At 51.1% G+C, this 12403-nt stretch overlaps 1 protein-coding gene across 1 annotated transcript in view; it reads left to right on the forward strand.

The window, feature by feature from the left end:
• The first annotated feature begins 6323 nt into the window (after nt 1-6323).
• Nucleotides 6324-12403, forward strand: part of PLA1A (phospholipase A1 member A) — a 35221-nt gene continuing 29141 nt past the window's right edge. The window contains exons 1-3 of the mRNA XM_056848361.1: nt 6324-6396; nt 9367-9672; nt 11094-11295. Of these exons, the coding sequence (XP_056704339.1) occupies nt 6324-6396; nt 9367-9672; nt 11094-11295 (581 nt within the window). The remainder of the gene's footprint in view (nt 6397-9366; nt 9673-11093; nt 11296-12403) is intronic.

The raw sequence follows: 12403 nt of genomic DNA on the forward strand, positions 1-12403 counted from the left end.
CGGTGCGGGGGGGGGGGGCGCTAAGGAATAACCCAGGTTTGCAGAAGAATGTGGAAAGTTTAAAAAATAATAATTGAAAGGTACAAAAAAAAGAAACCCAAGGAAGGGGATGATGTCAGTTAGAACATCTTCCATCTACATGCATTGGTGGTTAGAACAGGAGCTAGAAAACGAAAAGACTCATGAGCTTTACAATGCTCTTAGAATCATAGAGTTGGAAGGGACCACCAGGGTCATCTAGTCCAACCCCCTGCACAATGCAGGAAATTCCAACTACCTCCCCCACCCACACCCCCACTGACTCCTACTCCATGCCCAGAAGATGGCCAAGATGCCCTCCCTCTCATGATCTGCCTAAGAGGCAGTGTGGTATAATGGTTAGAGTATCAGACTAGCACCGGGGAGACCCAGGTTCAAATTCCTACTCTGCCATGGAAGCGTGCTGGGTGACCTTGGCCTGGCCACACTTAGCTTAACCTATCTCACTGGGTTATGATCTAGGGCCTGCACCTATTTTACGGAACCGCTTTCCTGAAGTTAAGGATGTCTTTTCATATCTATGCCCCATTTCCCTCCCGGTTCCAATAAGGACCCAAAGCGGCTTACTTCATTCTCTCTTCCTCCATTTTATCCTCACAACAGCACTCAGGGTGAGCCATCCCCACATCCTGGGGCAGGGAGAAAAGGCCCTGCTGGATTAGACCCAGGCCCATCAAGTCCAGCAGTCTGTTCACACAGCGGCCAACCAGGTGCCTCTAGGAAGCCCACGAACAAGACGACTGCAGCAGCACCGTCCTGCCTGTGTTCCACAGCATCTAAGATAACAGGCCTGCTCCTCTGATCCTGGAGCAAACAGGTCTGCAACATGACTAGCAGCCATTTTGACTAGTAGCCATGGACAGCCCTCTCCTCCATTAACATGTCCACTCCCCTCTTCAAGCCTTCCAAGCTGGCAGCCATCACCCCATCCTGGGGCAGGGAGAAGAACCCTGCGGGATCAGACCAAGGGCCATCAAGTCCAGCAGTCTGTTCACCCAGTGGCCAACCAGGTGCCTCCAGGAAGCCCCCAAACAAGACAAGCTGGAACGTGTCCAAAGATGTAGACAAGCTGGAACGTGTCCAGAGAAGGGCAACAAAGATGGTGAGGGGTCTGGAGACCAGTCCTATGAGGAAAGGACTATGAAGGAGCTGGGTATGTTTAGCCTGAAGAGGAGAAGACTGAGAGGTGATATGATAACCATCTTCAAGTACTGGAAGGGCTGTCATACAGAGGAGGGTGCCAAGTTGTTTTCTGTTGCTCAAGAAGGTCGGACCAGAACCGACGGGTTGAAATTAAATCAAAAGAGTTTCCATCTAGACATTAGGAAGAATTTTCTAACAGTTAGAGCGGTTCCTCAGTGGAACAGGCTTCCTCGGGAGGTGGTGGGCTCTCCTTCCCTGGAGGTTTTGAAGCAGAGGCTAGATGGCAATCTGTCAGCAATGCTAATCCTATGACCTTAGGCAGATCACGAGAGGGAGGGCATCTTGGGCATCTTCTGGGCATGGAGTAGGGGTAAGCTCTCCTTCCCTGGAGGTTTTTAAGCAGAGGCTAGATGGCCATCTGTCAGCAATGCTGATTCTCTGACCTTAGGCAGATGATGAGAGGGAGGGCATCTTGGGCATCTTCTGGTCACTAGGGGTGTGGAGGGGGGAGGTAGCTGTGAATCTCCTGCATTGTGCAGGGGGTTGGACTTGATGGCCCTGGTGGTCCCTTCCAACTCTGATTCTATGATTCTAAGATGACTGCAGCATCATCCTGCCTGTGTTCCAAAGCACTTAATAAACTAGGCCTGCTCAGGGCCATTAGGCAAACTAGGTGGTCACCTAGGGCGCAGAGAGGGGCACAGACCTGGCCTGAGGAGCAGTTTTAAACCGATACGTTTCTTGAAAAAAAGGCAACTGACAATTTATATATACATTTTAAATTTTAAGATAAGTACCACAGCAGTGTTATGGAATATAATTAATTATAACGTCTTATAAAAAGTTTTGTGCTCTTATTTTTCTGCTACACATTGAAAACCGGTTAGCAACGGGGGGGGGGGGGCACAAGTGGTTAGCCTTGCCTAGGGCGCAAAATGAAGGTGGAGTGAAAACTGGAGGGAGGAACATTAACAATCTGAGATATGCCGATGATACTACATTACTGGCAGAAAACAGCGAAGGCTTGAAACGACTACTGCTGAAAGTTAAAAGAGAAAGTGCCAAAGCAGGACTGCGGCTGAACATCAGGAAGACAAAAGTAATGACCACAGCAGAATTACACAACTTTAAGGTTGACAATGAGGAAATTGAATGTGTTGAAGACTTTTCATTCCTTGGCTCCATCATCAACCCAAAGGGAGACTGCAAGGAATCAAAGGGAGACTGAGACTGGGCAGGGCAGCCACGAAGGAGCTAGAAAAGATTCTGAAGTGTAAGGCTGTGTCCCTCCCTGGCCACCAAGATCAAGTTCATTCATGCCGTCGTATTCCCTGTTACTATGTGTGGGTGTGAGAGCTGGACAATGGAGAAAGCTGATAGGAAGAAAGTCGATTCCTTTGAAATGGGGTGTTGGAGGAGAGGGTGACGGATGCCCTGGACTGCCCGAAAAAACAAATCAGGGGTTACAGATCAAATCAAGCCTAGAAGCTAAAATGACTCTACCGAGGCTGTCCTACTTTGGTAGAAAAGGGCCCGAGTCCAGCAGCACCTGAAAGACGAGCAACAATATTTTCTGATAGGGTAGGAGCTTTCGTGAGCCACAGCTCACTTCGTGAGCTGTGGCTCAGGAAAGCTCCTACCCTATCAGAAAATATTGTTGCTCGTCTTTCAGGTGCTGCTGGACTCTGGCCCTTTTCGACCGCTGCAGACAGCCTAACCCGGCGACCCACTGGGACTTGTCCTACTTTGGTGCCATTCATGAGAAAAGACCGTCACGCTCGGGAAAGCGGCGGGCGGCAGGGAAAGAGGCCGGCCCGACCAGAGATGGACGGACTCGGCCCAGGAAGGCACCGCCTTCCGCTTGCAAGCTCTGCGCGAGGCTGCCGAAGAGAGGCCATGGTGCAGGGCGTTGGTTCCCAGGGCCGCCGGGCGTCGGAAGCGCCTCGACGGCACCGAGCCCGACCCGCCACGCGTTCGCGGCCGGCCTCGCCCAGCGCGGCTCGGGCGTCCGCCGGCGCCGACGCCAAGAAGCCCCCGAGGGCAGCGGGGCAGGAGCTGGGCGAGCGGCGGGGACGGGGACGGGGAGGCGCCTTACCCGCCAGCGCGCACAGCAGCAGCAGCAGCAGCGCCGCCGCCAGCCGCCAGCCGCCCCTCCGCATGGCCGGGGGTCGCCGCCGCTTCCCCGCGGCCGGATCGAAAGCGAAACCGCCCCGTCGGTCCGCCCGCCCGCCCGCCGGCCGCGCAACTCCTCCCGAGGGCGGTGCGCTGCCCGCCAGCCCAGGGGAGGAGGAGGAGCGCGGCTGGAGCAAGGCGGCGCCCAGCAGGATCGGCGCAGCCCCGCCCGTCGGTTTCCCCCCCAGGGAGAGGCGCGGGCGCGTCCGCAGGGCCGGGTGGACGGGGGAGCTGCAGCTTAGGGCCCCCCTCTCTGCCCCCCCCCGGAAAAAAAATTAAAGGGAAAAAAAACTGGATGGACGTTTCCAAAAGAGAAGATAAAAAAAATCCCAAATCAATTAAAACCTAGTTACAGCCGCAGTGTTTGCATTTGAAGTTGGAGCTTCATAGTTATTTCACTATTAATGGACTTCTTAATTGTATTTCAGTTCAACCATTGTGTGTGTGTGTGTGTGTGAAGCGCCGTCCAGTCGCTTCCGACTCATGGCGACCCTAGGAATGGAAGTCCTCCAAAATGTCCTCTCTTGGACAGCCTTGCTCAGATCTTGCAAACTGAAGGCTGTGGCTTCCATTATTGAGTCCATCTATCTCTTGTTGGGTCTTCTTTTCCTGCTGCCCTCAACTTTTCCTTGCATGATTGTCTTTTCTGATGACTCTTGCCGTCTCATAATGTGATCAAAATATGGTGTGTGTGTGTCTGTGTGTGTGTGTGTGTGTGTGTGAAGTGCTGTCAAGTCGCTTCCGACTCGTGGCGACCCTATGAATGAAAGTCCTCCAAACTGTCCTCTCTTTGACAGCCTTGCTCAGATCTTGCACATTGAAGGCCGTGGCTTCCTTTATTGAGTCCATCCATCTCTTGTTGGGTCTTCCTCTTTTCCTGCTGTCCTCAACTTTTCCTAGCATGACTGCCTTTTCCAGTGACCCTTGTCGTCTCATGACATGACCAAAATACAATAACCTCAGCTTAGTCATTTTAGCTTCTAGGGTCAGTTCAACAATTACTTTGATAAAATACATATTTTGTTATGTGCAAATGGCTTTAGATACCTATGAGGTCCGTAAACTACCATATAGCATATATTCAACACAAAAAAAAGGGACAGTTTGTTGTTGACAAAGGGCAGCTGGACATATAAAGGGCCCCGTTGCCTTCAATAGGTTAGGCCTCATCAAATCTAAATCCGGCCCTGGTGGCGTGGCTGGGATTGCCAACCTCCAGGTGGGGGCTGGAGATCTCCTGGTACTGTAGTTGCTCTCCAAGCTGCGGAGGTCAGCTCCCCTGGAGAAAAGGGCTGCTTTGGAGGATACTGGCAGTATTGGCAGTAAAGTCTGTTTTGTCTACTCAGACCAGCGGCAGCTCTCCAGGGTCTCAGGCAGGGGTCTTTCCCATCACCTACCTGCCTAGTCCCTTTAACTGGAGAAGCCGGGGATTGAACCTGGGACCTGTCTGCATGCCAAGCAGAAGCTCTACCACTGAGCCACAGCCTTCTCCATGGCTCTCCAGGGTCTCAGGCAGAGGTCTTTCCCATCACCTACGACCTGGATGGCCCAGGCTAGCCTGATCTCGTCGGATCTCAGAAGCTAAGCAGGGTCAGCCCTGGTTAGCATTTGGATAGGAGACCACCAAGGAATACCAGGGTTGCTATGCAGAGGAAGGCACTGGCAAACCACCCCAAAAGGGGTCGCCATAAATTGGCTGGGACCTTCTGCATGCCAAGCGGAGGCTCTACCACTGAGCCACGGCCCCTCCCCAAATGCAAAGTGTTTAGGATGGGGAAAGATTGCACTCAGGGAGGAGTCCATGAGTTGAACACTTGAAGCTGCCTTCTACTGAATCAGACGGACCCTCAGTCCATCAAAGTCAGTATTTTCTATTCAGACCAGCAGCGGCTCTCCAGGGTCTCAGGCAGAGGTCTTTCACACCACCTACTTGCCTGGTCCCTTTAACTGGAGACGCCAGGGATTGAACCTGGGACCTTCTGCATGCCAAGCAGATGCTCTACCACTGAGCCTAGGCGACCCTAGCTGCTCCATAGCTAATGACTCTTCTGCAAGGGGGGGGGAGTTCCTTTTCCGGGCAAAACAAACTCACATCCCCCTTGAATAGAGGCTATTCCAGTCCGCGGGAGGGGGGCGGATCACCAGTCTTAGATCCTTCTGAGCTAGTGATCTGCCAGGACCCACGAAGGGCCAGACCAGATGATTTTGCGGGCCTTAAACGGCCCCCGGGCCTGACGTTCCCCACCCCTGCTCTAGATGCACTTTCTCCTCGTCCTAATTCTCAAAACTCTGTATGGGGGCTTATTTTTGAGTTTTGAGAATTTAGATGGGGGAAATGTGCATCTAGAAAGCGGCAAATCCAAGGCAAAACCTCCCATGCATAAATGGCCATTCAAACCACTACACCACACTGGCCTTTTCCTGCATTTTGGCCGCTTCCTGCTCGCGGCCAGACCGATGAATTCATGGGCACAAAAGCAGCAGCAACAATCTCAACAATCTTGATTTTGGGCCGAACCACGAGCAGGCTTGCGCCCCCCCCCCCGAGAAGCGGAGACAGTAAACACTGCTCGGACTCTCTGCCAGGGTCTTTTGTGGAGCTGCGATTCTCTCCGCGGCTGTGCGGCGGGCAGAACAGAGGGCTTATTGAGACGCACCTTTGGAACGGCTCACAGAAGCCAACACCAGCTGATCCCGGGGGATGAATCAGTGCTCTTTGCGCACGCCAATGCGCCATGTCATTCCTCTCATCGGTAGCAGTAGTAATAACAACAGTTAGTGATATATAGTGCTTTTTTAAAAAATCACACCCTGAAACAGGAATAGAGGCGGCTGTCTGAGTTTCCCCCCTCAAAGCCCCAGCACCCGTTGATCATTAACTCAAAATAAACCCTCTGAGAATGTGGGTTTGAGTCCACCTACGTTGGACTACAACCTCTTCCGTGGCACAGAAAAACCCTTTGGGGAAGATGGCTGCAGATCCTCGGAGATGGCCCAACTTGGTATTGGCGACTCAACTGCTTTTCAGCTTGGCTGGCACAGGTAAGGAAGGTGTGGGCGGCGATTCGAGGAGCGGAGGGCCGGGAAGGATACGACCGTTTGGGCATTTTTGACGGAGCTTATGAAACTGTGAATTCAAGGTCACATGGAGGAGTTATAGGGGAGCAGGCCCGTATGGCCCTCCAAGTTGAACACGGCCCAGCACGGTGTAGTGGTTAAAAGCAGTGGTTTGGAGCAGTGGACTGTAATCTGGAGAAGTGGGTTCGATTCCCCACTCCGCCACTTGAGGCTAATCTGGTGAACCAGGTTGGTTTCCCCACTCCTACACATGAAGCCAGCTGGGTGACCTTGGGCTAGTCACAGCTCTCCTACAGCTCTCTCAGCATCACCTACCTCACAGGGTGTCTGCTGTGGGGAGGGGAAGGGAAGGTGATTGTAAGCCGGTTGGATTCTCCCTTAAGTGGTGGAGAAAGTTGGCATATAAAAACCAACTCTTCTTCATCATTCTCAGACATTTGGGATTGGGGTTTGTCTGTTTCTACAGTCCCTGGCAGGCGACAACGATGCCCCAAGGGAACCAGGGCTGATGGCCCGAGATGGTTACTTTTGGAGGGTTACAAACTCTTTTGGAGTGAGCAGGATGCTGGGGATCTGTTAAGAAAGCCCGTAACAAATCGATTGTGCAGAAAAACCCACAGTTAAGTGTGTGTCTGGGGGGAGCTACGTCAAATCAGAACTAGCTGTTTTTTCACCCTGTACGCTGAAAAAGAAATGGTAGAGTTATTCTGTTGCCATTTCTAGTAGGTAGATTTTAAAATACGCATGCAACTTGGTAGAGGAAACTGTCCAAAACTAGCAGGCGTCAGTATACAATGTGTGAATTCAACTGCTAGTGTCAAAAACCAGCTCCGATTACGTCATGCTTTCATTGCTCCTAAAGCTTCCTGCTGAATTGATAAAATGATAAAAGAAACTATGTCCCTTCTACAACGACATAAGATCGCAGTACATTCTCCCCATATTGTCTAACGAAGGAGCAGGCAAGTGGGAGGGGGTGGGATTTGTTTGACTTTCTCCTCTTGCATCGGGGCTGTGAATAGTCATTTTAGAGGGCGGATTTACAAAAGCAGCTTTGAGCGAGTGTCAAAATCGACCCTGCGTAAATGGCCACAGTAAAATCCAGCTTCAAAGTGGATTGAAAGTGCTTTCTTTGGCATGTGTGAAAGTTTCCCTTAGTTTCACCATTGGGTGGCAAGGTACACGCAGCCCGTCACTCAACTTTGGCATAATTAGGATATCCAGAGCTCTTAAGAACAGCTGTTTCTTAGCGTGAAGCCAAAATGGGTCGGCGCTTTTTGCAAACCCCAAACTTTCCCACCCGCACAGCGGCCATCCTGGCTTCACTGCGGTCTTTCCCAAGACTTCACAGCAAAGCAGGTTTGAGGAAGAGCAGAGAAAAGCCGGGGAAGCCCCAGGAAGTGACGAATACCCCACGTGATACTCTGGGGAAGCTGGGGAAACCCCACTTCCCAACGGCATCAAAACTGGGGGCTGGGCAGATGCCCCATGTGAAAAGGGTCACTATTATGAATGGCAAGAAGAAGAAGAAGAAGAAGAAGAAGAAGAAGAAGAAGAAGAAGAAGAAGAAGAAGAGTTAGTTTTTATATGCCGACTTTCTCTACCACTTAAGGGAGAATCAAACTGGCTTACAATCACCTTCCCCTTCCCACAACAGACACCCTGTGAGGTAGGTGGGGCTGAGAGAGCTCCGAGAGAGCTGTGACTAGCCCAGGGTCACCCAGCTGACTTCATGTGTAGGAGCGGGGAAACAAATCCAGTTCACCAGATTAGCCTCCACCGCTCATGTGGAGGAGAAGGGAATCAAACCCAGTTCCCCAGATCAGTGTCTACCCTCACCCGGGGGTATTTAGGCTAGGAATTGTACCAAAAAACAATTGCCCTGAGTGGGCCAGAAGATCACCAAGCAACCTTCTGTGGCAGAATGGGGATTCGAACACGGGTCTCCCTGAGCCTATTCTGACACCCCAACTCAGGGGTCCCCACTGTGGTAGCCATGGGTGCCATGACGCTGACTGAGATCTTCTCTGGCGCTCACCAAGGGTTTTTAGAAAGTGGCCGTAGCCAGATGGGGCTTTTGCCCAGCAAGGCTTCTGATGGGCCTCTGGGAATTTAACTGGCTGTACAGATGTTTAAAAGGGCTGCTTTGGCAGCAGCTGCCCCCACAGCCCCAGGGATCGGCACTGAGTGACGGAAAGTCAGCTGGGGCAGCCATTTTGCGGCTGGCTCCGCCTCCTGGGGCAGCCATTTTGTCCCTGCGCCCACCATGTTGTGTCAGTGTTCCAAAGGTGCCCACAGGCTCACAATTGTGGGGGATCCATTCTAGTCCACAAAAACTCACATAGTATGGCTACTATTCATATAAACATATCTCAGATTTAATAGTTCAACTTATCCATTCCTACATATAAACTATAAAGGAAAACCCGTGTTACACCACAACCAGTGTGCCCTATATTACTATATACTATCAAAACAATATACAAAATTAATTCAGACTCGCAATACAATGCTTATATGATTTGTAACAACAATACCCCTAGATGGCTGTAACGCCTATGCAATGCCAATTATAGTATCAATTATAGTCTCAATATTGATTGGCATTGCATTGTTTAGATAGCAATATAGGGCACGCCAGTTGTGGTGTTACATGGGTTTTCCTTTATAGTTTATATGTAGGAATGGATAAGTTGAACTATTAAATTTGAGATATGTTTATATGAATAGTAGCCATACTACGGTATGTGAGTTTTTGTGGACTTGTATTGTGCGTAGTAAGGTGCTGTTTTAAGAGGGGATCTATTCTAATCACTTTGCAACAGTGAAGACGGGTTTGACGCGTACCTCTTTTGTCCCGTGGAACATAACGCACTTTCCGTTTCCAGTATCGCAGGCAGCTAATCGCGCATCTTTGTGCTTCGTCGGCCACAGGTTGTCTCAGCTGTCGGCAGAAGCCGCCTGTTGAAATTACCGGCATCAATGGAAGAGAAGTCACTCTGGTGCCAGAAGTGAATGGCAACCTGACATCGATTACCTGGAAGAAATCAGAGGATATAGTGGCAGAATGGGATGGAAACGGCTGGTTTGCCCCTCGTTTAGAGGGGAGAGCAAAGCTGGATCGATTTTCCGGCAGCCTGACTTTCTTAAAGCTGCAACAGGACAATGCCGGAGAATACACAGCAGAAGCTTTAGTGGGAGATGAAATCCAGTGCACATTCTTCTCTCTACGGATTCGAGGTACGTAGCCATATGCACCAGCTGCTAGTAATCTGTTAGTATTCCAGTTATTAGTCATTTATGGAATTCGTTGCTCTAGATTAGCGATGGCAACAGCGATGGATGGATTTTTAAAAAAAACTGTCCAGCAGAGAGGGGCACAGTCCCAGGGTGGCACCACGAGATTCTGGGGCTGAAGAGCAGCCCCCGCGTCACTCCAGTTGGCTTTGGCACCAATTATTAGTTGGCGCTCAAAGCAGGAATGTCCTTCCGATGGTGAACCAGGGGTCCTCAACATGGTGCCTGTGGGTGTCGTGGTGCCCGCTGACACTTTTCCTGGTGTTCACCAAGTGTTTTTACAAAGCGGGTGTGGAAACATGTTCTGCCGCAACATCCCTTCTACGACGACATAAGATCGCAGTACATTCCCCCCTTTATCCGTCTCACTCTACTAGCCTAAGAAGAGTCGCTGACTCCTGTGTTTAAGAAAGCACGATACATGTTAAAGTTTAATTTGCCCTACGAGGCGAGGAATGCGGACTTCACCTGAAAGCAGAAGATAACAGGGCTGGATCAGCCCTGGGTCAAACATCCCCTTCAATTCTTTCCTTGGCCTTCAGTGGTATGGCTACACTATGGCCTTTTATGCAGGGACGTTTCCCGGCGGTCACCCCCGCCGACTGCTTCGGGGCTTCCTTTTCATTATGCATGCCTTTTCCAACGGTCAGAGGTCGCCTCTCTCTCCCTGTGTATTTTGCCCGTGCGTGCTCCCCACTTGCTGTTTTAGCCAGAATCTGGAAAACGCAGGAAAAACACCCGGGGAGAGCGAGGCGACCTCTGATGGGCGGAAAAGGCATGCATAATGAAAAGGAAGCCACAAAGCCGTTGGCAGGGGTGAGCGCGGGGAATATATGAACACATGCCTTATACTGAATCAGACCCTTGGTCCATCGAAGTCAGTATTGTCTACTCAGACCGGCAGCAGCTCTCCAGGGTCTCAGGCAGGGGTCTTTCACATCACATACCTGCCTAGTCTCTTTAACTGGAGATGCCGGGGATTGAACCTGCATGTCAAGCAGAGGTTCTACCACTGAGCCACAGCCCCTTCCCTAAACACATGAACACATGAAGCTGCCTTTTACTGAACCAGACCCTCGGTCCATCGAAGTCAGTATGGTCTACTCAGACCGGCAGCGGCTCTCCAGGGTCTCAGGCGGAGGTCTTTCACATCACCTACTTGCCTAGTCCCTTTAACTGGAGATGCCACTGGGGATTGAACCTGGGACCTTCTGCGCACCAAGCAGATGCTCTACCGCTGAGCCACGGCCCCTCCCTGCATAAAAGGCCTGTGGCTTGTTCACATCTTCCCCCTTTCCTCCTTCAGTTCCCCAAACCCACAGATATAACATTGTTCCTGCTTGCTTTGCTTGATCTCCTTTCAGGCCCCGAAAATCTCGTGAGACACCACTCCTGCACGGACTTCCAGCCGGCGAGCATCTTGCGGGGTTCCACGCTGCAAGTCCAGTTCCTTCTGTTCACCTCTTTCCAACCCGGCTGCGGGCAGCTACTGTCAAGCGCCGAGGACATCCAGGACTCCAACTTTAACGCCAGCCTGGGAACGAAAATAGTCATCCACGGCTTTAGGTACCCGCTTATAAGCTAACCTCAGTGGCTTTGATTCTCTGGGCTTTGGAGAGGGGAGGGACTTCAGTGGGGTATAATGCCACAGAGTCAACCTTCCAAAGCGGCCTTTTTTCTCCAGGGGAACTGATCTCCATCACGTGGAGATCAGTAGTAATAGTGGGAGATCTCCAGCTACCACCTGGACCGTGTGCTTACACGTATCCCGCTGAGGAACCATGCAGTGAGGCTTCCAGATTCGCTACTACGCTCTCTTGCAAAGGAACAGAAAGACAACTTTAGCACAGCAAGCTGAAGAAACTATTCTTAGTGAAAACGCAAAATTATATTCCGGAAAGGGCGTTTCCACCATCCATCTCCACCTGGGCTCTGGGTTTCCCGGACTCCCAGTGTGGCCTCTGGGAATTCTCCCATCTACACCTTGCTGCTTTTCTGGCCACTGCATCACCCAGCAGTTGCGCGCACGGCTCATATGAATCCTTTGGAATCTTATTATTAGCTTGCCAGCAGCCGCGCGCACCTTTCTCCTTGCGGGCTCACCGCTCTGTCGGCTTTTGCCGTTTTTCCGCTTGGCTCCTGCAGCAGCTGGACGTGCGACCTTCATGAATTCCTTTGGAACGTTAAATTGATTTTCATAGCCACGCATATATTATACAGGTTTTGTCAGGCTGCTATCTCGGTTTCGTTATTGCCTCTGTCTCTGCGCTGTATTGTCTGCCCCCCAAGGTCGCATACCTAGGCCTGGGAACTCAGCTCCTGGGAAACTGTATTCAGCCTATGCGTGTAATCTCCCGCCTTTCCTGCCTTATAATATCTCCCAGCTAGTGAGTCTCTCATAGCTGTCATTTTATTCGTTTGCACTGTATGCCTATTTGACCAGTAAAAGCCATCTGTTTGGACTCTCTACGACTTTGTGGTGATTTCTGGTTCTGTGGGCCAAGGGCTGACATTATGACAGCTATCTCTCTTCACCATTCTACTAGCCAGGCTGGAGCCCAGGGGGGTTCGCCTGCCACTTGGATGGGAGCGGTGCAGCTCTCCAGGTGATCTACTACCCTGGAGCCCTTCTCTGAGGATCCTACTCTGTTACAAGACTTAATCGCTGAACTTT

This window comes from Euleptes europaea, chromosome 4, assembly GCF_029931775.1.
Source record: "Euleptes europaea isolate rEulEur1 chromosome 4, rEulEur1.hap1, whole genome shotgun sequence".
NCBI classification, from domain to species: domain Eukaryota; kingdom Metazoa; phylum Chordata; class Lepidosauria; order Squamata; family Sphaerodactylidae; genus Euleptes; species Euleptes europaea.